Source organism: Pseudophryne corroboree, chromosome 2 (genome assembly GCF_028390025.1).
Source record: "Pseudophryne corroboree isolate aPseCor3 chromosome 2, aPseCor3.hap2, whole genome shotgun sequence".
Classification (NCBI taxonomy): Eukaryota; Metazoa; Chordata; class Amphibia; order Anura; family Myobatrachidae; genus Pseudophryne; species Pseudophryne corroboree.
In genome coordinates this window covers 482,684,600-482,708,230 of record NC_086445.1, presented here as the reverse complement: position 1 = coordinate 482,708,230, position 23,631 = coordinate 482,684,600, and the positions used below count along the sequence as shown (strand labels likewise).

At 43.5% G+C, this 23,631-nt stretch overlaps 1 protein-coding gene, 1 non-coding gene and 1 pseudogene across 2 annotated transcripts; all 3 read left to right on the top strand.

Moving 5' to 3' along the window:
• The first annotated feature begins 4,428 nt into the window (after window positions 1-4,428).
• Window positions 4,429-7,907, top strand: LOC134997889 (uncharacterized). The gene is made up of 5 exons (XM_063951319.1): window positions 4,429-4,921; window positions 5,328-5,435; window positions 6,006-6,542; window positions 6,624-7,196; window positions 7,838-7,907. The coding sequence occupies exons 1-5, from the start codon at window positions 4,429-4,431 to the stop codon at window positions 7,861-7,863; spliced, it is 1,737 nt and encodes a 578-aa protein (XP_063807389.1). The 3' UTR covers window positions 7,864-7,907.
• A 10,479-nt stretch (window positions 7,908-18,386) lies between these two features.
• On the top strand, window positions 18,387-18,568 carry LOC135054060 (small nucleolar RNA U3; annotated as a pseudogene).
• A 3,028-nt stretch (window positions 18,569-21,596) lies between these two features.
• Window positions 21,597-21,816, top strand: LOC135052929 (small nucleolar RNA U3). Its single transcript, XR_010242352.1, has one exon. It is a non-coding gene; the product is annotated as a small nucleolar RNA U3 (small nucleolar RNA).
• Window positions 21,817-23,631: the final 1,815 nt, after the last annotated feature.

The following is a 23,631-nucleotide window of genomic DNA, read 5'->3' as shown; positions in this document are numbered from 1 at the left end:
GATCCTTGTAGTTCCACAGCATTTCCCGCCCAAATCCAGACCGCGGGTAACGTCTAAACCTGGGCGCATCACAGCGGCGGGCGACAGATACACCCGGCCTGACTACCAGGGCTACACACATTTCAAATGAACTGTCTGCAGTCAGGACACTCTCTTTTAATGTTTAAATACTAGGACACTGCAGAATAGTGTGCATATGCTGATCCTTGTAGTTCCACAGCATTTCCCGCCCAAATCCAGACCGCGGGTAACGTCTAAACCTGGGCGCATCACAGCGGCGGTCGACAGATACACCCGGCCTGACTACCAGGGCTACACAAATTTCAAATGAACTGTCTGCAGTCAGGACACTCTCTTTTTATGTGCAAATACTAGGACACTGCAGAATAGTGTGCATATGCTGATCCTTGTAGTTCCACAGCATTTCCCGCCCAAATCCAGACCGCGGGTAACGTCTAAACCTGGGCGCATCACAGCGGCGGGCGACAGATACACCCGGCCTGACTACCAGGGCTACACACATTTCAAATGAACTGTCTGCAGTCAGGACACTCTCTTTTTATGTGCAAATACTAGGACACTGCAGAATAGTGTGCATATGCTGATCCTTGTAGTTCCACAGCATTTCCCGCCCAAATCCAGACCGCGGGTAACGTCTAAACCTGGGCGCATCACAGCGGCGGGCGACAGATACACCCTGCCTGACTACCAGGGCTACACACATTTCAAATGAACTGTCTGCAGTCAGGACACTCTCTTTTAATGTTTAAATACTAGGACACTGCAGAATAGTGTGCATATGCTGATCCTTGTAGTTCCACAGCATTTCCCGCCCAAATCCAGACCGCGGGTAACGTCTAAACCTGGGCGCATCACAGCGGCGGTCGACAGATACACCCGGCCTGACTACCAGGGCTACACAAATTTCAAATGAACTGTCTGCAGTCAGGACACTCTCTTTTTATGTTTAAATACTAGGACACTGCAGAATAGTGTGCATATGCTGATCCTTGTAGTTCCACAGCATTTCCCGCCCAAATCCAGACCGCGGGTAACGTCTAAACCTGGGCGCATCACAGCGGCGGGCGACAGATACACCCGGCCTGACTACCAGGGCTACACACATTTCAAATGAACTGTCTGCAGTCAGGACACTCTCTTTTTATGTGCAAATACTAGGACACTGCAGAATAGTGTGCATATGCTGAGCCTTGTATTTCCCCATCAATTCCCGCCCAATATGAATGTATCCTACCCACTGTATGTATATTTTAGCGGACCAATCACATGCTAAAGTGTTTAAACCACTGACATTTTTAAATTTAGCGCTTTTTTTGGGTCTTTATAAGTATTGCTCACTTCCTTGTTTAGCCGCCTTTTTCCCTTCATTGACATTGAGAGTGACAGAGTTTTGGAATTGGCTTCTGTCAGAGAAGAACATTGTATCTGTGATAAAGCACAACGCTGCTGACCGGCAGCTATCTTATCTTTAACCTTGACCAACTGTTTCAGCTATTTTGCAGTGAATACTCTTCCAGAAACCAATAATTTCCAACGAACATTCCTTTGAATTTAAACACCTGCAACACGTAAGTATGCATTACTCTATATCCATAATTTTTTATTTTAATTACAAAAAATTTATGTTGGGTTTAATTATGTGAAGAGGACGGACACTGTTACATCTGTGTTCAAGAAACACTGCAAGTATTTAAATTGTAATGCGTGCCCATGTCCAACATAGAGTCGTCGAGGTAAAGGGATTTGTTTTGTACACTATACTGACACTGCCTGACAGTATGTATAAGGTATGTATTAATAAATGCCACGCTAATTTATATGTGTTTCAAGTGTTCCGGAACGCGGCGGTAATGCATCACGTCACTTACAGTATGAGACAGAATTGATTTCCTGCTCACCTAACCTGTCGGTTCCCAGGTGACGCACACAAAGATGATGTGCGCCAGCTGATATTGTGTTACGAATATGTGCACATCTATCCGTCCATAGCGGAAGCCAGCATAAAGAGCTCAATACACCTCGAGCATACCTCACAACAGGACACTCTATAAAATGGACAGAATGCTCAGCTCATGGGATTAACTCTTAATGTATGATCGCCAATAACTTGTGAGGAAACACTGATCTTATCCATTAACCTGTTCAGGCAAGGTTTCTGCAATCATATATTAAGAGAAAAGTCCATAAGCAGAGCTTTGTTTGCCTTATGAAGAGGATAATGGTGTGAGGTATGCCTCAAGGCTCTGTGAGTGTGCGCTATGGGATAGACGTCATGACGTCTCTCCCATAGTGAAGAGGAGAGGACGGAATGAGGACTGCAGCGGACGTATGCAGTAGCGTTGCTTGTAGAATATGATCTGAGTGGTTTTTATTTAGGATTTAGAAATTAATGTATTATAATGTTTGTAATAGTGTCAAAAATTTGATCTAAATAATCGGGGCATACTACTGTGCTGCAAACTACAAGAGGGCAGAGTACAAGATGGCAAACTAATGTTTTGCTAAATACAGTTTGGAATTAATAATGTTTGAAAAAAAATGTGGCCAAAGTAAAGGGTACATTTATACTGTGGACATTAATAATTTTTATAAACCTACAGTTGTGCAAACCCCAGTAATGCTAAACAACTTGGGGACATTACCACTGGGTTGAATACAGATTCATAACAACAGAGGATAACTGACTGGGAATTAATACCTGCAACATTACTGCTATGGACAATACTATACAAGGTGATTGGCTTTAATGCAATAAATAATGGTTTTAATACTAATAAGGGCATTACAAAAGGGCTACTTAGGAAGGTTTATCATTATTGTGGACATAAGAGGCACTACTAATGGGTGCATTGCATAAGGGACACAAATACTATGGACTATATATAAGCGGCACTATATATGTGCGTTCTACCACTACAGTTGACATTGTATAAGGTGCAACACAACTGTGTGGTGTATGTATATTTTTTGTGCTAATACTGCAAGCTTTATTCCTATTGTGTGTGTATTATAAAAATACAACTAGATATTAATCTATTATTTATTGTTAAAGCATTGCATAATCCTAAAATATATATTTTTTCTATATTATTCTCTATATATTGAGGTGCATCCTATATATATGTGTATATATCCTCGAATTTGCTACTGTGATACATATAATGTAGATTTCTATCTGTGAAATACTATCCCGGTGCCTATTTATGCTAATTACATATATATATAAAGGTGTATCATGTAAATGTGGAACTATAGTGCCACGCTCTATATATATATATATATATATAGATAGATATATATATATACATATATATATATAGATATATATATAGATATATTGTGGTTGTGGATGTAAGAATACTACTGCTGTTGTGGTTTAGTTAGATTTGGTTAGATATAAATGTGCCTTAGGTTACAGTGGTAATACATTAGTGCATGTGTTACAATTATACATATATAACATGGATTACAATTTAATAACTGTACTATATTGCTATTTTTATTTTAATAATTGATCTATTTAAAGCTGAAACCTGTTATTCTTGATTTTCAGTGTTGAACAATTGACAAATGTTATACAGGTTGAGTATCCCATATCCAAATATTTATAAATACTGACTTTTTGGAGTGAGAGTGAGATAGTGAAACCCTTGTTTTCTGATGGCTCAATGTACACAAACTTTGTTTAATACACAAAGCTATTAAAAATATTGTATTAAATGACCTTCAGGCTGTGTGTATAAGGTGTATATGAAACATAAATGAATTGTGTAAATGTAGATACACTTTGTTCAATGCCCAAAGTCACTAAAAATATGGGCTAAAATTACCTTCCGGCTGTGTGTATAAGGTGTATATGTAACATAACTGCATTCTGTGCTTATACTTGGGTCCCATTACCATGATATCTCATTATGGTATGCAATTAATACTAAATACGGACAAATCCGATATCCAAAATACCTCTGGTCCCAAGCATTTTGGATAAGGGATACTCAACCTGTATATATAGAAAGTTTGTCATGTGTATTAATTAATATAGTGTTATTGTTTTCTGAAATCTAAAGATGTAATAAAGATTAGAAAATAAATATTTAATATTTTTGTTATATGCTCTATTTTTTAAATATAAAATATTATTCGTGTCAATATATCCTTAAAAATTATTGGTCAACAAATATACACAAATAATGTTATATCTTATAAGGTAAAAATACATATTGAAATATGTATTCACATTTATAAAACCAATATAATTTCAGATTTTCATTTCTAAATTTTACTATTGGGTAATTGAAAACAAAATATTATTATTACAATATAAATATTGTATTTACTATAATGCAAATCTTTAGATTAAGTATTATTAAATATCAATATATTTAATGTAATTTACAGTTATAACAAATGGAGGAGGAGCAAAGAATACATTGTTCCCTATCTTTAACTGAAGAACAAGAAAATACCAACCAACCAAGGAGACAGAGCGAAGATGATCTTGAAAAAAGAACGCAGCATCATGTAAATAGAGATTCACAGGAGGAAGAGGAATCGGCAGAGGAGGGAACAAGCACCAGGGCACCTAAATTCACAGATGATGAGACTGAAACTCTCATTGATGATGTAATTAAATTTAACATGCAACTATTTGGGTCAAAATATAGAGATGAACACAACCGCTTCAACATTACAACATGGGAGAAAATATCAAGAAATGTGTCTTGTGCAGGGAATACAGAGCGAACAGTGTCCAGCATCAAAAAAAGACTCAGAGACTGCAGGAGGGTAACTAACAATAAGATCCAAGCAGGACATAAGTTACAGAAAACATGGGAGAAAAAGTGTAAGGATTATTTTCGGCTGGTACACCATGAAGAAAGTGCAGCACCTAGCAGTACAGGTGAATAAAAATTTTTTTTTAGATATAATAATTACAAAACTAAATACATATATATATATATATATATATATATATATATATATATATATATATAAGCACAGAGTCCACAGACCTCACAAGTAACAAAGGTACATGAAATCAGATCTTATTGCCGGTGTCCTAACAATGGTAACAAAGATGCTGTGTCCAATGATATATATTTCAGAGACAGGAAGAATTTCCTGCGTTTGAAATAAAAACAGACAGACTTGCCTGTCTGTCTTTATTTCAAATGCCAAGAGTGCAGCCTGCCTATGCAATATATATATATATATATATATATATATATATATATATATTGCTATATATATATATTGCTAAATATATATGTTCACTCATTTGTACTATTTATATTTTACATGTGCAGCAAAACAACAGAAGAGCATCAAAACTGTTTCAAAAAATAAGAAGGGGACTCCAACAAAGTCTGATTCATCCAAGAAGAAACATTCACCAGCTTTGTCAGATCCCGAAGGTAATAAATTAATAACCAATTTTTATGTTATATATTATATGTATTTTTAATTTCAAAATTAAAAAATAGTAGAGATGTAAAAAATTGGGCCTTAATCAAACAATATTATGCTCAATATATATAAATCATTACGTGTAAACAGTTGACGTAAAAAAGTTCATATTTTTTTTTAATTTATACTGATTTCAGACATGGTTTGTGCTGCCAAATTTATATAAATTGTAAAAAATAATATGCACAGCAGGGAGAAGTGGATATAACATGTGTAAAAAGAATTACATTTGTGTGTGGTATGTATAATATGCATAAATTGCAATTTGACTATAATGAAGTCAGTTTTTTATATGTCCATAAATTATGACACACAAATACAATTCTATGTTATTTTTAATCTACTACTACTGCAATGCACATTGTTTTTCACAACTGCTGACATATTAGCTGCAGCAATCCACTATGATTGAATACATAATGTTTTGTTATACTCTTAGATACCTAAAATCCTGAAGGTCTTAATGGTTTTAAGAATGGTTTTTAATAAAGATAATGTAATTTAAATTTTTGTTACAGATACCATGAGCAAGCGACGTAGAAGAGTGTCCTTTAGACAACAGGACACTTTGGAGGAGAACATTGAAAAGGAGGCAAGAACCACAACGCAGGAGACAACTGTGCAGGTCACAGGCACAACGGCTCCAGAAGAAAATGTGCATGAGCACGGAACAACAATGCAAGAGGCTATTGAGAATGAGCCCATACCAAATTTGGTGGAGGCCACATTGCCTAAAAGAAAGGCAATATATCATCATGAAACCCTTCAAGAAAATGTCATAAGACTTAATCAAGACACAGTGCATGAAACAATGCAAACAACAGAGGAGGAATCACAGCATTTGAAAGGGACAACACAACATGAGGACACGGTCCATGACACTAGGCAAAACGTACAGGAGGATTCAAGGCATGTAACAGTGATAACAGAACAGGACAATATAGCACAGGACATCAGTCCAACTGTTCAACAGGGAATAATGCATGAGACTTTGCCAACATTGCAGGCGACCGCAACAATAGAGCAAGAGAACACGGAAACATTGCATGGGACAGGTATTATTTTTAAAAACTTCCTAATGTTAATTTTTAACATATAAAAAAATCATTTTATATTTTTTTTTAATTTACATGCAGATGGAAACCATGATACCATCAGTGAAAGAATGGGGTGCATGGAGCAACAAATGAAAGAAGATATACAGAGAATAGAAAACAAATTGGATAACATGCAACAGACATTGACAAAAATGCAGCAACGGTTAGATGAAATAACAACCACACAGCAGTCACAAGGAAATGCACTTTCTTCGATTACCTCGTTATTAAGCCATATGAATGAAAATCAGCAAATATTTAATTGTCAGTCACAGCAAATTCAACAGAGTATACAACATATGGTGGTATGGCAGTATGATTCTGTTACCAACTCCAGGATGATAGCCAACCTCCTTCAGCTCATGATCAATCAAGGAAGAGAAATTTACACCTCAATACCACAGACATCCGGAACAAGCACACAAACACGTGGGGAAACCAACATTGAAACACCACATCAGCAAAGAAGACAAAATACAGAACCACAAACAACTAACACTACAGATGACAACATGGCAAGGCAATATCACCTTCAATCAACAGATTTGGCTTTTGGGACATATGCACTACCGAATCAGGGAATAACAACAGAGGAGCATCAATTAAATCAAGGTGGGGAAGAACAAGTAACACAGCAAGAGATGTATGTAGTGTAAGAGCAGCAATTATCACATCAAGGACAGCAAGACAAACATACAGATGACCAATATTAAATTTACAATGGCCCTCATTCTGAGTTGATCGCAGCAGCAAGAAAGTTAGCAATTGGGCAAAACAATGTGCACTGCAGGGGAAGCAGATATATCATGTGCAGAGAGAGTTAGATTTGGGTGGGTTATTTTGTTTCTGTGCAGGGTAAATACTGGCAGCTTTATTTTTACACTGCAAATTAGATTGCAGATTGAACACACCCCACCCAAATCTAACTCTCTCTACACATGTTATATCTACCCCTCCTGCAGTGCACATGGTTTTGCCCAATTGCTAACTTTCTTGCTGCTGCGATCAACTCAGAATGAGGGCCAATAGCCTTGCATACAGCTTTAAAGTAATAAATGGTAAATTTGTGGCCCGTAATAGTGTTTGATTCTATGGGTGGGAGGGTGTTCTGTTTTGATATTAACTTTGTAGCTTTAGGGCGAGTGCCTGTGTATACGCAGACATGGAGACATACAGGTACATAGAATTGTGCTGAACGTGGGTGTCCGAGTTTCATTTAAGTTTGACCTTTTACCTTTTTTAACTTTTTTAAGGAACATCTGGAAGCCTAAACCGTTGAAAAATACATAGAGGTATACTCTACAAAGATAAAGAAATACAAGAATGATTTTATATTTTCATTGAATTAACATTTTGACAGTTAACACATTAATAAAGATGGTTGAAATCTTATTTATAATTTTTTTGAATGTTTTTGGACAAAATAATTAAAATAATTATATTTAAGTAATGCAATTTAAACGAAATATGTGATATATGTTGTTACAATTGCCTTAACTGAAAACATATCTCAATAATAAAAAAATTATTTATTTAATTTTTTCGTGCTTTTAATATTTATATATATATATACATATATATATGTGTGTGCGAGTGTGTCTTTAAGAATTATTTTTGAATTAGTACTATGTATTAGTGATTCATGGAACAGAGTAAATATTAAAGTTTATATTACAAGTGAATTAAATAGGTTATGGGTTCAGATAAGCATGTATTAGGCTATTTGATAGAAACAACTAACTTGGCAAAAGACACTATCAGAATGTACCATGGAGATTGTGAATACATACACGCGCAATAATTAACTAGAAATTGCGTAATTAACTTATTCTACAAAGAGGAGGATGTGGTTATTTTATATGATGTTAAAGTAAAAAAAAAACTTTAAAATTTTTAATTTTATTTTAATCAAACAAACATTTATATGAGATATAGCATTTATTTTCATTAAAATAAGGTTTAGAAATAATAAGCATTATATCAATAAATGAGGAGTATTGATTGAAGATTGTTCATAGTATTCCCTGTTTGATCCTGTTGAACATTACTTTCTGTATTCTTCCCAAAAAACCTAAAAAATAAATTTAACATTATAACTTATCGTAAGTGACATTATTTTAGAGATAAATAATTTAAAAATGCCTAATATTTGAAAAAGTTACATATTACATATCACTTAGTTGCTTTTCAACTTACCTGAGAATATTATAATCTGTCATTGTATGATCCAGAGGATTTTCATACTAAAACAATAACCACTTTTTTTTTTCTCTTTAAAGTAAACCAAAAATTAACAGTGTTATGAACTTGAAACTTGAATAAAAAATTTGAAAGTGATAGTGACTAGGGACTTAGTCATATTTAAGATAGAAGGCAATGGAACGGAGAAATTCAACCAAATCCACATTCCCAAGCTGAGATATGCATTTCTGAAGAGCTTCCTCCCGATTTTTTTGGTCACGCTTTGGGGGGGTTTTGAGAATATTCAAAGACACTTTTTCAAGAAGGCTCTTTGTTACCTTTTGCTCCTTGTGAAATGCCATTACTACTTTGTAGAGGCCAAGTTTTTTTTCTGCAAGGACTATGTTCCACCTTCTGTGCCAGCCCTCCAACTTGTTTTGGGTTCTTGGAATACCACCAAGCATATTATCATAGACAGACCAAATGTGAGGTGGGAAAAGTGGGGGAGATCTTGTTTGACTTCTGCCACTGGTTCTAAAACGTCCCAAAACGTAAGTCTCCTCGAAATAGTTCATTAAAGGGGACACATTGGGTGGCATTATTTTTTTTACTTCTTCAAAGGCAGCAGGAATTTCGTCTGGTGGGAGAAATGCAAGTGCTTGAAGATGCCTTAGTTTCAAACAAAATGAATGGTCACGTCCATATTGTGTTGAAAGTCCTAAGGATTGGATTTTTCTCCAAATGTTTTGTCCGAGGTGAAACAGACAACACTTATGTGTGCTGTCTGGAAATACATCCTTTGCAGCTTGTATTGCTGCGTTTTCAAAATCAGTTAAAATAAACTGTGGAGCAAACTGAATGTCAAATTGTAAAGCATAATCCTGTAGATCTTCAAGAAATCTAGTGTAGCAATCTTGGGTCTTGCTACTCAGCAATCCATACACAAGTGGAACAAATCTTTGTGTTGATTCATCGGTTCCGATCATAGCATGAATGGAATAAATCTGACGGAATAAGGTTGGGCAAGTTTTAAATGTGCCATCCATAACCCAACAAGCTGCTTCATGAAGTTTTCTTAAGTTTAATTCAGTAGTAAATAAAAGTATTCGTTCATTATGGAAAGTGGTGTCCTTTGCCAAAAATTGAATGTCATCAATGTGGGACAAATGTTGTGGGATATCAATTTGATCCAGGGAGGTCGGTTCTGGAGGGCAATCTTCTCTCCTGGCTCTCTTTACTAGTTGTCGTAGACATTCCCTGTTGGGCATACAGGGAGAACTTGTTGATGGCATATCTGCAGTTACAGATTGAATGATGAGAGATGGGGGATCATTGGTATCCCGAGCACGTTGTTTGATAGCTGCCTGAGCTAAAGCCACATCAGTTTTCTCTGGTTTAGGGGCATGGTTATGTTCGCCATGAGTGTTCAGCTGATGCTGTCCAGCCACTATGGTGGTCTTAGCAAAGCAAGCGCAAGGTCCCGTCTGACGCTCCGTGCAGTGCCAATACACAACCTCGCCGCGCTGCTTGTTCTTTGCAAGAAGGTAGCCATCGATGTTCAGTAGCATTCCTTTCCGGGAAGGAACAAAACGAAAAGAAGCTTCTTCGGCCATTCTTGAAGAAAAATCGATAGGATATGGATAAACCACAGAGTACTTGAATACGAGTAATGGATGTAACTATATATCGCACTGTGTTTTCACAATCATTTATTGCTTAGAAAGAAGGAGGAGTTATTCATAATAACGTTTGGCTTACTGTACCAATGGAAATGTAGTATTTTAAAAAATAGGAAGGGCTAATAATATTAACATTTGAATTATATTAATTCTTTTTTTTGTTGAATCTAAACGAAATATAGTGTGTTTTCACAGTTCTTCAAATGATACTATTTACAGAAACAAACGTGTTGAGATTTAAAAGGGGTTTGGGGTGCACAGAAAGTTAAGTGGGTGCACATCCATTACGGTTGATGAATGCACGATGGTACTGCCATTTTCATGAACGCTGTGAAGGATTGTAGGGCAGGCTGGGAGCTGTAGTGCCACGGCTTGAAGTAGCGGTTAGGGGTTGAGTTTTAGACGGGGAACGTCTTAAAAAAGACCTGTATGTATAGACGGCATGACGACGCGCGCCTGGTTCTGTCTGTCTGGAATTAGCGGGTAGGGGGTCAGGCAGGAGTGGGGGTGCTGAGCTGGGACAGGGGGTGAGCATGCCTTCAGGTATGTGACTGCAGAGTGTACGTTGGGCATGGCATTTAAATGAACGCTGTGAGGGGTTGAAGGGCAGGCTGGGAGCTGTAGTGCCACGCCTTCAAGTAGAGGATGGGGGTTGAGGTGTAGACGGGGACCGTCTTAAAAAAGAACTGTATGTATCGATGAGAGGAAGAGACGAACCTAGGTCTGGGAGGCTTGAGTTTGCGGCTACTGGGTCCCGGTGTAAATGGGATGCAGAGCTGGGACTGGGGGTGCCATTCCATTAAGCTAGATGCCTGCAAGCTGGCTGTAGGGTCTTGAATTGCCATGATCAATACCATGGAATAAGGATCAATTATTAACCTGCAGTTCCAAGGGTTGCTGTGGCATCGAGGTAAGCACTATTAACAGGATGCATCTTTCAAGAGTACTATTTTTTTAATAGTGTGTTAACATTGTGCAAAAAAATCAACAGAAAGAAATAAAAGGGGAGAGGAGTGGAATTGGAGTAGTTTGAAAAATAAGGGTGTACTGCTAATACTGGCGGTGGACTAAGGGCTGGTAATTTCGGGTGGAGGATAACTTTGAGAATAGGGATGACAAGATTGAACCTATATGTAACTGTTGGATTCATTAACTGCCACTAGATGTATGTAACCATGGTTAGAGTATCATAAGGGGTTGAGATTTTTTAGGGGAATATTTTGCTGATATAAGATTGTTGTTTTAAGGGGTATATAACTAAGTAATAGGGGGAAGATATGATAGAGGACATAAATCATTTGTGAGAATAGTATGTTGAAAGGACACAGAGATAATAGCAGACTTGTCTGTGGTTTGATGAGTCATGGGTTTAGAGAGAAGACAAGTGTAGCCTGGACAAGATAATAGCTTTAACAATGCTTTTGTTACTATGGTAGTTAATTGAATTATTTTACTTGGAAAGGAAAATTTGTAGACTGACGCCAGTGTGGCGGTGGGGAGATTTAAGAAATGACTTCTAGGAAGATTATATATCGATAGTGTATAGTGTGTTTGTGGCGGAGGAGGAGGAGGAGGAGGGAGAATTACGACATTGGTCATAATTAATACAAAAAAAATGGGACTAGGGAAATGAATATTGTGGTACATTGCTGTGCGGAATATGTTCAAAGTTAGGCTGAGACATACTTAGGGGAAAACAAAAAGGGATGAGGGCAGGAAGGAGTGGCAGGGGTGAAAGTCGGGCCTGGCAGTTTAAGGAACGCTGTGAGGGGCTGAAGGGCAGGCTGGGAGCTGTAGTGCCAAGGCTTGAAGTAGCGGTTAGGGGTTGAGGTTTAGACGGGGAACGTCTTAAAAAAAACCTGAATGTATAGACGGCATGACGACGCGCGCCTGGTTCTGTCTGTCTGGAATTAGCGGGTAGGGGGTCAGGCAGGAGAAGGGGTGCAGAGCTGAGACTGGGGGTGCCCATGCCTTCAGGTATGTGACTGCAGCGTGGACGTCGGGCCTGGCATTTGAAGGAACGCTGTGAGGGGTTGAAGAGCAGGCTGGGAGCTGTAGTGCCACGGCTTGAAGTAGCGGTTAGGGGTTGAGGTTTAGACGGGGACCGTCTTAAAGTAAACCTGTGTGTATTGATGATATGAAGAGACGCACCAAGGTCTGGGAGGCTACAATTAGCGTGTAGGGGGTCAGGCAGGAGTGGGGGCGCTGAGCTGGGACAGGGGGTGAGCATGCCTTCAGGTATGTGACTGCAGAGTGTACGTTGGGCATGGCATTTAAATGAACGCTGTGAGGGGTTGAAGGGCAGGCTGGGAGCTGTAGTGCCACGCCTTCAAGTAGAGGATGGGGGTTGAGGTGTAGACGGGGACCGTCTTAAAAAAGAACTGTATGTATCGATGAGAGGAAGAGACGAAACTAGGTCTGGGAGGCTTGAGTTTGCGGCTACTGGGTCCCGGTGTAAATGGGATGCAGAGCTGGGACTGGGGGTGCCATTCCATTAAGCTAGATGTCTGCAAGCTGGCTGTAGGGTCTTGAATTGCCATGATCAATACCATGGAATAAGGATCAATTATTAACCTGCAGTTCCAAGGGTTGCTGTGGCATCGAGGTAAGCACTATTAACAGGATGCATCTTTCAAGAGTACTATTTTTTTAATAGTGTGTTAACATTGTGCAAAAAAATCAACATAAAGAAATAAAAGGGGAGAGGAGTGGAATTGGAGTAGTTTGAAAAATAAGGGTGTACTGCTAATACTGGCGGTGGACTAAGGGCTGGTAATTTCGGGTGGAGGATAACTTTGAGAATAGGGATGACAAGATTGAACCTATATGTAACTGTTGGATTCATTAACTGCCACTAGATGTATGTAACCATGGTTAGAGTATCATAAGGGGTTGAGATTTTTTAGGGGAATATTTTGCTGATATAAGATTGTTGTTTTAAGGGGTATATAACTAAGTAATAGGGGGAAGATATGATAGAGGACATAAATCATTTGTGAGAATAGTATGTTGAAAGGACACAGAGATAATAGCAGACTTGTCTGTGGTTTGATGAGTCATGGGTTTAGAGAGAAGACAAGTGTAGCCTGGACAAGATAATAGCTTTAACAATGCTTTTGTTACTGTGGTAGTTAATTGAATTATTTTACTTGGAAAGGAAAATTTGTAGACTGACGCCAGTGTGGCGGTGGGGAGATTTAAGAAATGACTTCTAGGAAGATTATATATCGATAGTGTATAGTGTGTTTGTGGCGGAGGAGGAGGAGGAGGAGGGAGAATTACGACATTGGTCATAATTAATACAAAAAAAAATGGGACTAGGGAAATGAATATTGTGGTACATTGCTGTGCGGAATATGTTCAAAGTTAGGCTGAGACATACTTAGGGGAAAACAAAAAGGGATGAGGGCAGGAAGGAGTGGCAGGGGTGAAAGTCGGGCCTGGCAGTTTAAGGAACGCTGTGAGGGGCTGAAGGGCAGGCTGGGAGCTGTAGTGCCAAGGCTTGAAGTAGCGGTTAGGGGTTGAGGTTTAGACGGGGGACGTCTTAAAAAAGACCTGTATGCATAGACGGCATGACGACGCGCGCCTGGTTCTGTCCGTCTGGAATTAGCGGGCAGGGGGTCAGGCAGGAGAAGGGGTGCAGAGCTGAGACTGGGGGTGGCCATGCCTTCAGGTATGTGACTGCAGGGTGGACGTAGGGCCTGGCATTTGAAGGGACGCTGTGAGGGGTTGAAGGGCAGGCTGGGAGCTGTAGTGCCACGGCTTGAAGTAGCGGTTAGGGGTTGAGGTTTAGACGGGGGACGTCTTAAAAAAGACCTGTATGCATAGACGGCATGACGACGCGCGCCTGGTTCTGTCCGTCTGGAATTAGCGGGCAGGGGGTCAGGCAGGAGAAGGGGTGCAGAGCTGAGACTGGGGGTGGCCATGCCTTCAGGTATGTGACTGCAGGGTGGACGTAGGGCCTGGCATTTGAAGGGACGCTGTGAGGGGTTGAAGGGCAGGCTGGGAGCTGTAGTGCCACGGCTTGAAGTAGCGGTTAGGGGTTGAGGTTTAGACGGGGGACGTCTTAAAAAAGACCTGTATGCATAGACGGCATGACGACGCGCGCCTGGTTCTGTCCGTCTGGAATTAGCGGGCAGGGGGTCAGGCAGGAGAAGGGGTGCAGGGCTGAGACTGGGGGTGGCCATGCCTTCAGGTATGTGACTGCAGGGTGGACGTAGGGCCTGGCATTTGAAGGGACGCTGTGAGGGGTTGAAGGGCAGGCTGGGAGCTGTAGTGCCACGGCTTGAAGTAGCGGTTAGGGGTTGAGGTTTAGACGGGGGACGTCTTAAAAAAGACCTGTATGCATAGACGGCATGACGACGCGCGCCTGGTTCTGTCCGTCTGGAATTAGCGGGCAGGGGGTCAGGCAGGAGAAGGGGTGCAGAGCTGAGACTGGGGGTGGCCATGCCTTCAGGTATGTGACTGCAGGGTGGACGTAGGGCCTGGCATTTGAAGGGACGCTGTGAGGGGTTGAAGGGCAGGCTGGGAGCTGTAGTGCCACGGCTTGAAGTAGCGGTTAGGGGTTGAGGTTTAGACGGGGGACGTCTTAAAAAAGACCTGTATGCATAGACGGCATGACGACGCGCGCCTGGTTCTGTCCGTCTGGAATTAGCGGGCAGGGGGTCAGGCAGGAGAAGGGGTGCAGGGCTGAGACTGGGGGTGGCCATGCCTTCAGGTATGTGACTGCAGGGTGGACGTAGGGCCTGGCATTTGAAGGGACGCTGTGAGGGGTTGAAGGGCAGGCTGGGAGCTGTAGTGCCACGGCTTGAAGTAGCGGTTAGGGGTTGAGGTTTAGACGGGGGACGTCTTAAAAAAGACCTGTATGCATAGACGGCATGACGACGCGCGCCTGGTTCTGTCCGTCTGGAATTAGCGGGCAGGGGGTCAGGCAGGAGAAGGGGTGCAGGGCTGAGACTGGGGGTGGCCATGCCTTCAGGTATGTGACTGCAGGGTGGACGTAGGGCCTGGCATTTGAAGGGACGCTGTGAGGGGTTGAAGGGCAGGCTGGGAGCTGTAGTGCCACGGCTTGAAGTAGCGGTTAGGGGTTGAGGTTTAGACGGGGGACGTCTTAAAAAAGACCTGTATGCATAGACGGCATGACGACGCGCGCCTGGTTCTGTCCGTCTGGAATTAGCGGGCAGGGGGTCAGGCAGGAGAAGGGGTGCAGAGCTGAGACTGGGGGTGGCCATGCCTTCAGGTATGTGACTGCAGGGTGGACGTAGGGCCTGGCATTTGAAGGGACGCTGTGAGGGGTTGAAGGGCAGGCTGGGAGCTGTAGTGCCACGGCTTGAAGTAGCGGTTAGGGGTTGAGGTTTAGACGGGGGACGTCTTAAAAAAGACCTGTATGCATAGACGGCATGACGACGCGCGCCTGGTTCTGTCCGTCTGGAATTAGCGGGCAGGGGGTCAGGCAGGAGAAGGGGTGCAGGGCTGAGACTGGGGGTGGCCATGCCTTCAGGTATGTGACTGCAGGGTGGACGTAGGGCCTGGCATTTGAAGGGACGCTGTGAGGGGTTGAAGGGCAGGCTGGGAGCTGTAGTGCCACGGCTTGAAGTAGCGGTTAGGGGTTGAGGTTTAGACGGGGGACGTCTTAAAAAAGACCTGTATGCATAGACGGCATGACGACGCGCGCCTGGTTCTGTCCGTCTGGAATTAGCGGGCAGGGGGTCAGGCAGGAGAAGGGGTGCAGGGCTGAGACTGGGGGTGGCCATGCCTTCAGGTATGTGACTGCAGGGTGGACGTAGGGCCTGGCATTTGAAGGGACGCTGTGAGGGGTTGAAGGGCAGGCTGGGAGCTGTAGTGCCACGGCTTGAAGTAGCGGTTAGGGGTTGAGGTTTAGACGGGGGACGTCTTAAAAAAGACCTGTATGCATAGACGGCATGACGACGCGCGCCTGGTTCTGTCCGTCTGGAATTAGCGGGCAGGGGGTCAGGCAGGAGAAGGGGTGCAGGGCTGAGACTGGGGGTGGCCATGCCTTCAGGTATGTGACTGCAGGGTGGACGTAGGGCCTGGCATTTGAAGGGACGCTGTGAGGGGTTGAAGGGCAGGCTGGGAGCTGTAGTGCCACGGCTTGAAGTAGCGGTTAGGGGTTGAGGTTTAGACGGGGGACGTCTTAAAAAAGACCTGTATGCATAGACGGCATGACGACGCGCGCCTGGTTCTGTCCGTCTGGAATTAGCGGGCAGGGGGTCAGGCAGGAGAAGGGGTGCAGGGCTGAGACTGGGGGTGGCCATGCCTTCAGGTATGTGACTGCAGGGTGGACGTAGGGCCTGGCATTTGAAGGGACGCTGTGAGGGGTTGAAGGGCAGGCTGGGAGCTGTAGTGCCACGGCTTGAAGTAGCGGTTAGGGGTTGAGGTTTAGACGGGGGACGTCTTAAAAAAGACCTGTATGCATAGACGGCATGACGACGCGCGCCTGGTTCTGTCCGTCTGGAATTAGCGGGCAGGGGGTCAGGCAGGAGAAGGGGTGCAGGGCTGAGACTGGGGGTGGCCATGCCTTCAGGTATGTGACTGCAGGGTGGACGTAGGGCCTGGCATTTGAAGGGACGCTGTGAGGGGTTGAAGGGCAGGCTGGGAGCTGTAGTGCCACGGTTTGAAGTAGCGGTTAGGGGTTGAGGTTTAGACGGGGGACGTCTTAAAAAAGACCTGTATGCATAGACGGCATGACGACGCGCGCCTGGTTCTGTCCGTCTGGAATTAGCGGGCAGGGGGTCAGGCAGGAGAAGGGGTGCAGGGCTGAGACTGGGGGTGGCCATGCCTTCAGGTATGTGACTGCAGGGTGGACGTAGGGCCTGGCATTTGAAGGGACGCTGTGAGGGGTTGAAGGGCAGGCTGGGAGCTGTAGTGCCACGGCTTGAAGTAGCGGTTAGGGGTTGAGGTTTAGACGGGGGACGTCTTAAAAAAGACCTGTATGCATAGACGGCATGACGACGCGCGCCTGGTTCTGTCCGTCTGGAATTAGCGGGCAGGGGGTCAGGCAGGAGAAGGGGTGCAGGGCTGAGACTGGGGGTGGCCATGCCTTCAGGTATGTGACTGCAGGGTGGACGTAGGGCCTGGCATTTGAAGGGACGCTGTGAGGGGTTGAAGGGCAGGCTGGGAGCTGTAGTGCCACGGCTTGAAGTAGCGGTTAGGGGTTGAGGTTTAGACGGGGGACGTCTTAAAAAAGACCTGTATGCATAGACGGCATGACGACGCGCGCCTGGTTCTGTCCGTCTGGAATTAGCGGGCAGGGGGTCAGGCAGGAGAAGGGGTGCAGGGCTGAGACTGGGGGTGGCCATGCCTTCAGGTATGTGACTGCAGGGTGGACGTAGGGCCTGGCATTTGAAGGGACGCTGTGAGGGGTTGAAGGGCAGGCTGGGAGCTGTAGTGCCACGGCTTAGACATTTAGACGTGGACTTATGTTCTTAAAGATGCCGGCCATGTTGTTAGTCGATGTTATTATTGTCGACCTATTCTGATTCGATGAAAGATGTGCCGGCCATGTTGTTAGTCGATGTTATTATTGTCGACCTATTCTGATTCGATGAAAGATGTGCCGGCCATGTTGTTAGTCGATGTTATTATTGTCGACCTATTCTGATTCGATGAAAGATGAGCCGGCCATGTAGTTAGTCGATGTTATTATTGTCGACCTATTCTGATTCGATGACAGATGTGCCGGCCATGTTGTTAGTCGATCCATTAACATGTAGATGTATAATAACATTCGATGTTTATATTGACGAACAAATACCATGTCTTGTTTTAATATGTCGACATTATATACCTGTCTATATGAATAATTCGATATAGTTCATGTCTACATAGTGCATTGGCCGACATTCATAATGTCTACCTTCAGTTACTGTCGATGTAAAATGTGCCGATGTAAAAGCTATGCCGAAGTACCGTTGCCGATCAAATGATTGTCGATGATCATGCTTCCGACTTTCCATACCACACCCAGGAAGAGCAATAGTAATCTTTTCTGAGCGCGAAGTGAGCTCTCAGTGCTGCTTCATTGTAGCTGCTGTTTGCTTTTGATGACCGTTCCTTTTCTTCTATCATGGGAGAAATGGAGGAAGAGATTACAAGCTGAGTGGTTGTTTTTAATGCTTGTTAATGACAGATTTTCTTATGGCTCCATGTGTACTGCTATTGTCATGTGGCATGATGCAATGTGCCCAAAAACATTGATAATGTGCTCATGTCAAAGGATCCCTGCAAGGGACATGGTGACATCACCAAACATTAGGAACAAGCCATCGGAACAAAGGGGCCGATGGTTTCCACTTCTACAGAATCAAATTGAAAAGGACTGTCAATTGGAGGGAACAAAAAAAATATTGATGATTGTGGATCATTGCTTTCTGATGTCCATTCCTGTTGTGTGGCAAATTCAGGCACATTAGTAGTGATTTATCCCTATTACTGAGCTGGCTTTATATCTTCAAAATATTTTCAAGTGAAGCTTATTTGGGGATTGTCACTTCAAACTGGAAGTATTCTTAACACTATATGGCAAGTGCAGTTCTGCATGAATGGCCAGCAGGTGGTGCTCCATGTAACACTGCAGCTCTCTGCTCTGAGCTCCAGCACAAAAAAATAAAAGCAAAACTGTCACGACTCATGGCATTGTCCCCTTCTCTGCACATAGGCACCTGGCACTCCTGTCACGGCAGTGTCCCCCTCTACTGCATCCATACACCCGAGTCTCCTGTCGCGGCAGTGTCTGCCTTGGGCATGAAGGGCCCACCGGGGAACTGCAATGGTAGGGGACCGTATTTTAGGATGTGGACAGTCTCCAGAGGGAGGGGGGGGGGGGGGGGGTGGCCAGCTGCCACAGAGGCTTGGCTAATCATTTTATAGTAAAAACTGCTTGTTCATGCTTAATAATGTACCAGATTAATAACAATAATGCAGAAAAAACACCATAGTCCTGTGCACTATAAGGCAACATGTGCGTAATCTATCATTCAAGTGCACAATCTGGAACCTGATCCCTAGAAGAGAAGGTGGGGCCCGCCGAGGGTTTCCCCTGTGCCCCTGCTGGACAGTCCAACCCTCTGTCACGGCATCATGTCCACTGCTCTGTATGCAGGACTTGATTCAAAGATGTACATAAAGCAAATGGTTTATGTACGTCTACGATGGTGGGCGCATGTGTGATCGCACGCAGTGTCCTCTGTGACGCAAGTCTGATGGACAGTCTGCAGACGTGTGGGGTGGGTAGATTTCACTAAAACAGGAAGTTGTACCTCTATTTTCTGGGAGTGGCGAGGCCAGGCTCTGCATCGTCTGATGCAAATTTCCTGGCCCCAGCAGCGCAAACAGCCTGGCCATCCTGAGTACTCGGTTGATGTTTACGCAATTGATCCGATGCTGTCTCTTTGGATGCAGAAGCACCCTGAGGACGCTTCGAGCTGTTGTACGTACTGTAGGGCTCCTGCCTGAAGCATCCAAAGGGCACTCCAGGTGGCACTGCTGCAGCAATACTGACTGCAGGGCAGCACCGATCGCAGACCCCTAGTTATGGCCCTGGTCCAGTGTAAGTGCTGAGTTTCTAGGTCTGATTATAAGTTGTACGGCAAGCAGTAGCAGCCATTAGATCACTTGCGTGAACATCGCCCATCTGAGCAACCAGGTTACTCAGGATGGCCTGGGGTTTCACTCTGCCAAGACCAGGAATTCTGCACTGGAGGACGCAGACCCTGGCCTCGGCAAGCCTACAAAACAGGGGTGGGATAACACCATTTTGGCCACAGCATGTGAATCATGTTGAGGCTTAGGGGGCCCTGCGAGCAATCTCGCAGTCACAGATCACCAAACATCACAGTTGTATGGAAACGGCTGCGTTTGCGTACAACTCTGAATTAGACCCTCTGTTTCACAACCTATTTATGTACATGCTCACAAGACATAGGGATGGACGTTTGAGGTCGATGGCTACCAATCAACAGTCTTTCCAATTCGATCAAAGTACCCTTTTCCACTAAATTGCGAGGATTCGATGGTTGCCAATCCGATGTTCAGGTACTTCTGTGCATTTGCGGACACCCGGAAAGGGGTGTCCGCAGCTCAGGTAAATGCACGCTTGCACAAAGCTCTGAAAGATTCTACACATGTTCACAGTAAAGCAATTGATGGTTACACCATTGCAATCATTCAATGTGCATGGCTGCGTTTGATGTCATCAGCCCGGCAACCAATTAATGCCAGGCTTCCGATGTCCATACCTGCTGTGGCGTGATGGGAAGCCTTCCGGGGAGCAGAGGACACATTATTTTGGAAGCATTTGTGATGTAAGGTAGAGTAGTTGCAACATTTCAGTACATATTTCGGGGAACCCCCTTTTTTTTAATATGAAAACCATTTAGAGGAAATCCATGCCAAATGAAGGCTAGCAGTGAAACTAACATGGTTCATTTGAATATCTTTATGGTTTTATTACAAATTACACCCACAAGCAAGCAGGAGGTGGTTTGTATGTCATTTGTCGTGTTTATTCCCCATGTTTACTCATTTTTGTCATAAAAGAAAGATATAAAAGGTAGTATCTTTGTTACATTAATATTATGTAATCTATCGCTCTTATTACTCTTCAAATACCAGCCTACATATGAGGTTCTGTTGCATCGAACATCCCCCCAGCGTAAAATGAACTAACAGTAGAGGAACAGAAACAAAAGCACCCATCCCACAGCAAATATAACATGATCGTTAGTGATCTACCAAGCAGAATTGTCACCATGCCAGAAAAGCACGTGTTTAGACTTTGTTTTTCTCTATAACATATGTTTGGTTTTGTGATCCTGACATTCTGTGTGCATAGTCCGTTATTAGCTGAGGCTGTTGTTGCTGCTTTAAGCTGTGTCTCGGCTGTTTCAGAGGTGCTTCCTGGTTGGCCAGAGTATCTTAAATATGCAGATGAGCAAGTGAGTGCACAATCATAGAAGAATACATTCTGTAAGAAAAGCTGAGTCCATCGTTGGTCCACATTTTAAAGGCAGCATAGTTTCTTACTATCTGATATATTCAATATATGTTCAACTGTGAGATCATTTTAAAAATCTCCATTATATTAAAAAGACTCTCCTTCCCACAGCAGTAAAAATGCTAGGCTGTTATGGTTAAGACTATACTTTCAGGGATCATTTCTATAGTTTTTAACTTTTGGAAATGTGCTCTAAAGTGTCCAGACCTACCAACCATGAGGAAGAGCAATAGTAATCTTTTCTGAGCGCGAAGTGAGCTCTCAGTGCTGCTTCATTGTAGCTGCTGTTTGCTTTTGATGACCGTTCCTTTTCTTCTATCATGGGAGAAATGGAGGAAGAGATTACAAGCTGAGTGGTTGTTTTTAATGCTTGTTAATGACAGATTTTCTTATGGCTCCATGTGTACTGCTATTGTCATGTGGCATGATGCGATGTGCCCAAAAACATTGATAATGTGCTCATGTCAAAGGATCCCTGCAAGGGACATGGTGACATCACCAAACATTAGGAACAAAGGGGCCGATGGTTTCCACTTCTACAGAATCAAATTGAAAAGGACTGTCAATTGGAGGGAACAAAAAAAATATTGATGATTGTGGATCATTGCTTTCTGATGTCCATTCCTGTTGTGTGGCAAATTCAGGCACATTAGTAGTGATTTATCCCTATTACTGAGCTGGCTTTATATCTTCAAAATATTTTCAAGTGAAGCTTATTTGGGGATTGTCACTTCAAACTGGAAGTATTCTTAACACTATATGGCAAGTGCAGTTCTGCATGAATGGCCAGCAGGTGGTGCTCCATGTAACACTGCAGCTCTCTGCTCTGAGCTCCAGCACAAAAAAATAAAAGCAAAACTGTCACGACTCATGGCATTGTCCCCTTCTCTGCACATAGGCACCTGGCACTCCTGTCACGGCAGTGTCCCCCTCTACTGCATCCATACACCCGAGTCTCCTGTCGCGGCAGTGTCTGCCTTGGGCATGAAGGGCCCACCGGGGAACTGCAATGGTAGGGGACCGTATTTTAGGATGTGGACAGTCTCCAGAGGGGGGGGTGGCCAGCTGCCACAGAGGCTTGGCTAATCATTTTATAGTAAAAACTGCTTGTTCATGCTTAATAATGTACCAGATTAATAACAGTAATGCAGAAAAAACACCATAGTCCTGTGCACTATAATGCAACATGTGCGTAATCTATCATTCAAGTGCACAATCTGGAACCTGATCCCTAGAAGAGAAGGTGGGGCCCGCCGAGGGTTTCCCCTGTGCCCCTGCTGGACAGTCCAACCCTCTGTCACGGCATCATGTCCACTGCTCTGTATGCAGGACTTGATTCAAAGATGTACATAAAGCAAATGGTTTATGTACGTCTACGATGGTGGGCGCATGTGTGATCGCACGCAGTGTCCTCTGTGACGCAAGTCTGATGGACAGTCTGCAGACGTGTGGGGTGGGTAGATTTCACTAAAACAGGAAGTTGTACCTCTATTTTCTGGGAGTGGCGAGGCCAGGCTCTGCATCGTCTGATGCAAATTTCCTGGCCCCAGCAGCGCAAACAGCCTGGCCATCCTGAGTACTCGGTTGATGTTTACGCAATTGATCCGATGCTGTCTCTTTGGATGCAGAAGCACCCTGAGGACGCTTCGAGCTGTTGTACGTACTGTAGGGCTCCTGCCTGAAGCATCCAAAGGGCACTCCAGGTGGCACTGCTGCAGCAATACTGACTGCAGGGCAGCACCGATCGCAGACCCCTAGTTATGGCCCTGGTCCAGTGTAAGTGCTGAGTTTCTAGGTCTGATTATAAGTTGTACGGCAAGCAGTAGCAGCCATTAGATCACTTGCGTGAACATCGCCCATCTGAGCAACCAGGTTACTCAGGATGGCCTGGGGTTTCACTCTGCCAAGACCAGGAATTCTGCACTGGAGGACGCAGACCCTGGCCTCGGCAAGCCTACAAAACAGGGGTGGGATAACACCATTTTGGCCACAGCATGTGAATCATGTTGAGGCTTAGGGGGCCCTGCGAGCAATCTCGCAGTCACAGATCACCAAACATCACAGTTGTATGGAAACGGCTGCGTTTGCGTACAACTCTGAATTAGACCCTCTGTTTCACAACCTATTTATGTACATGCTCACAAGACATAGGGATGGACGTTTGAGGTCGATG

Excerpts from the sequence above, each read along its gene's own strand:
- LOC134997889 (XM_063951319.1), top strand. The coding sequence starts at position 4,429 with ATGGAGGAGGAGCAAAGAATACATTGTTCCCTATCTTTAACTGAAGAA. Across the intron at positions 5,436-6,005 it reads AGCTTTGTCAGATCCCGAAG|ATACCATGAGCAAGCGACGT; the intron begins GTAATAAATTAA and ends TTTTTGTTACAG. Across the intron at positions 7,197-7,837 it reads GGAGCATCAATTAAATCAAG|GAACATCTGGAAGCCTAAAC; the intron begins GTGGGGAAGAAC and ends AACTTTTTTAAG.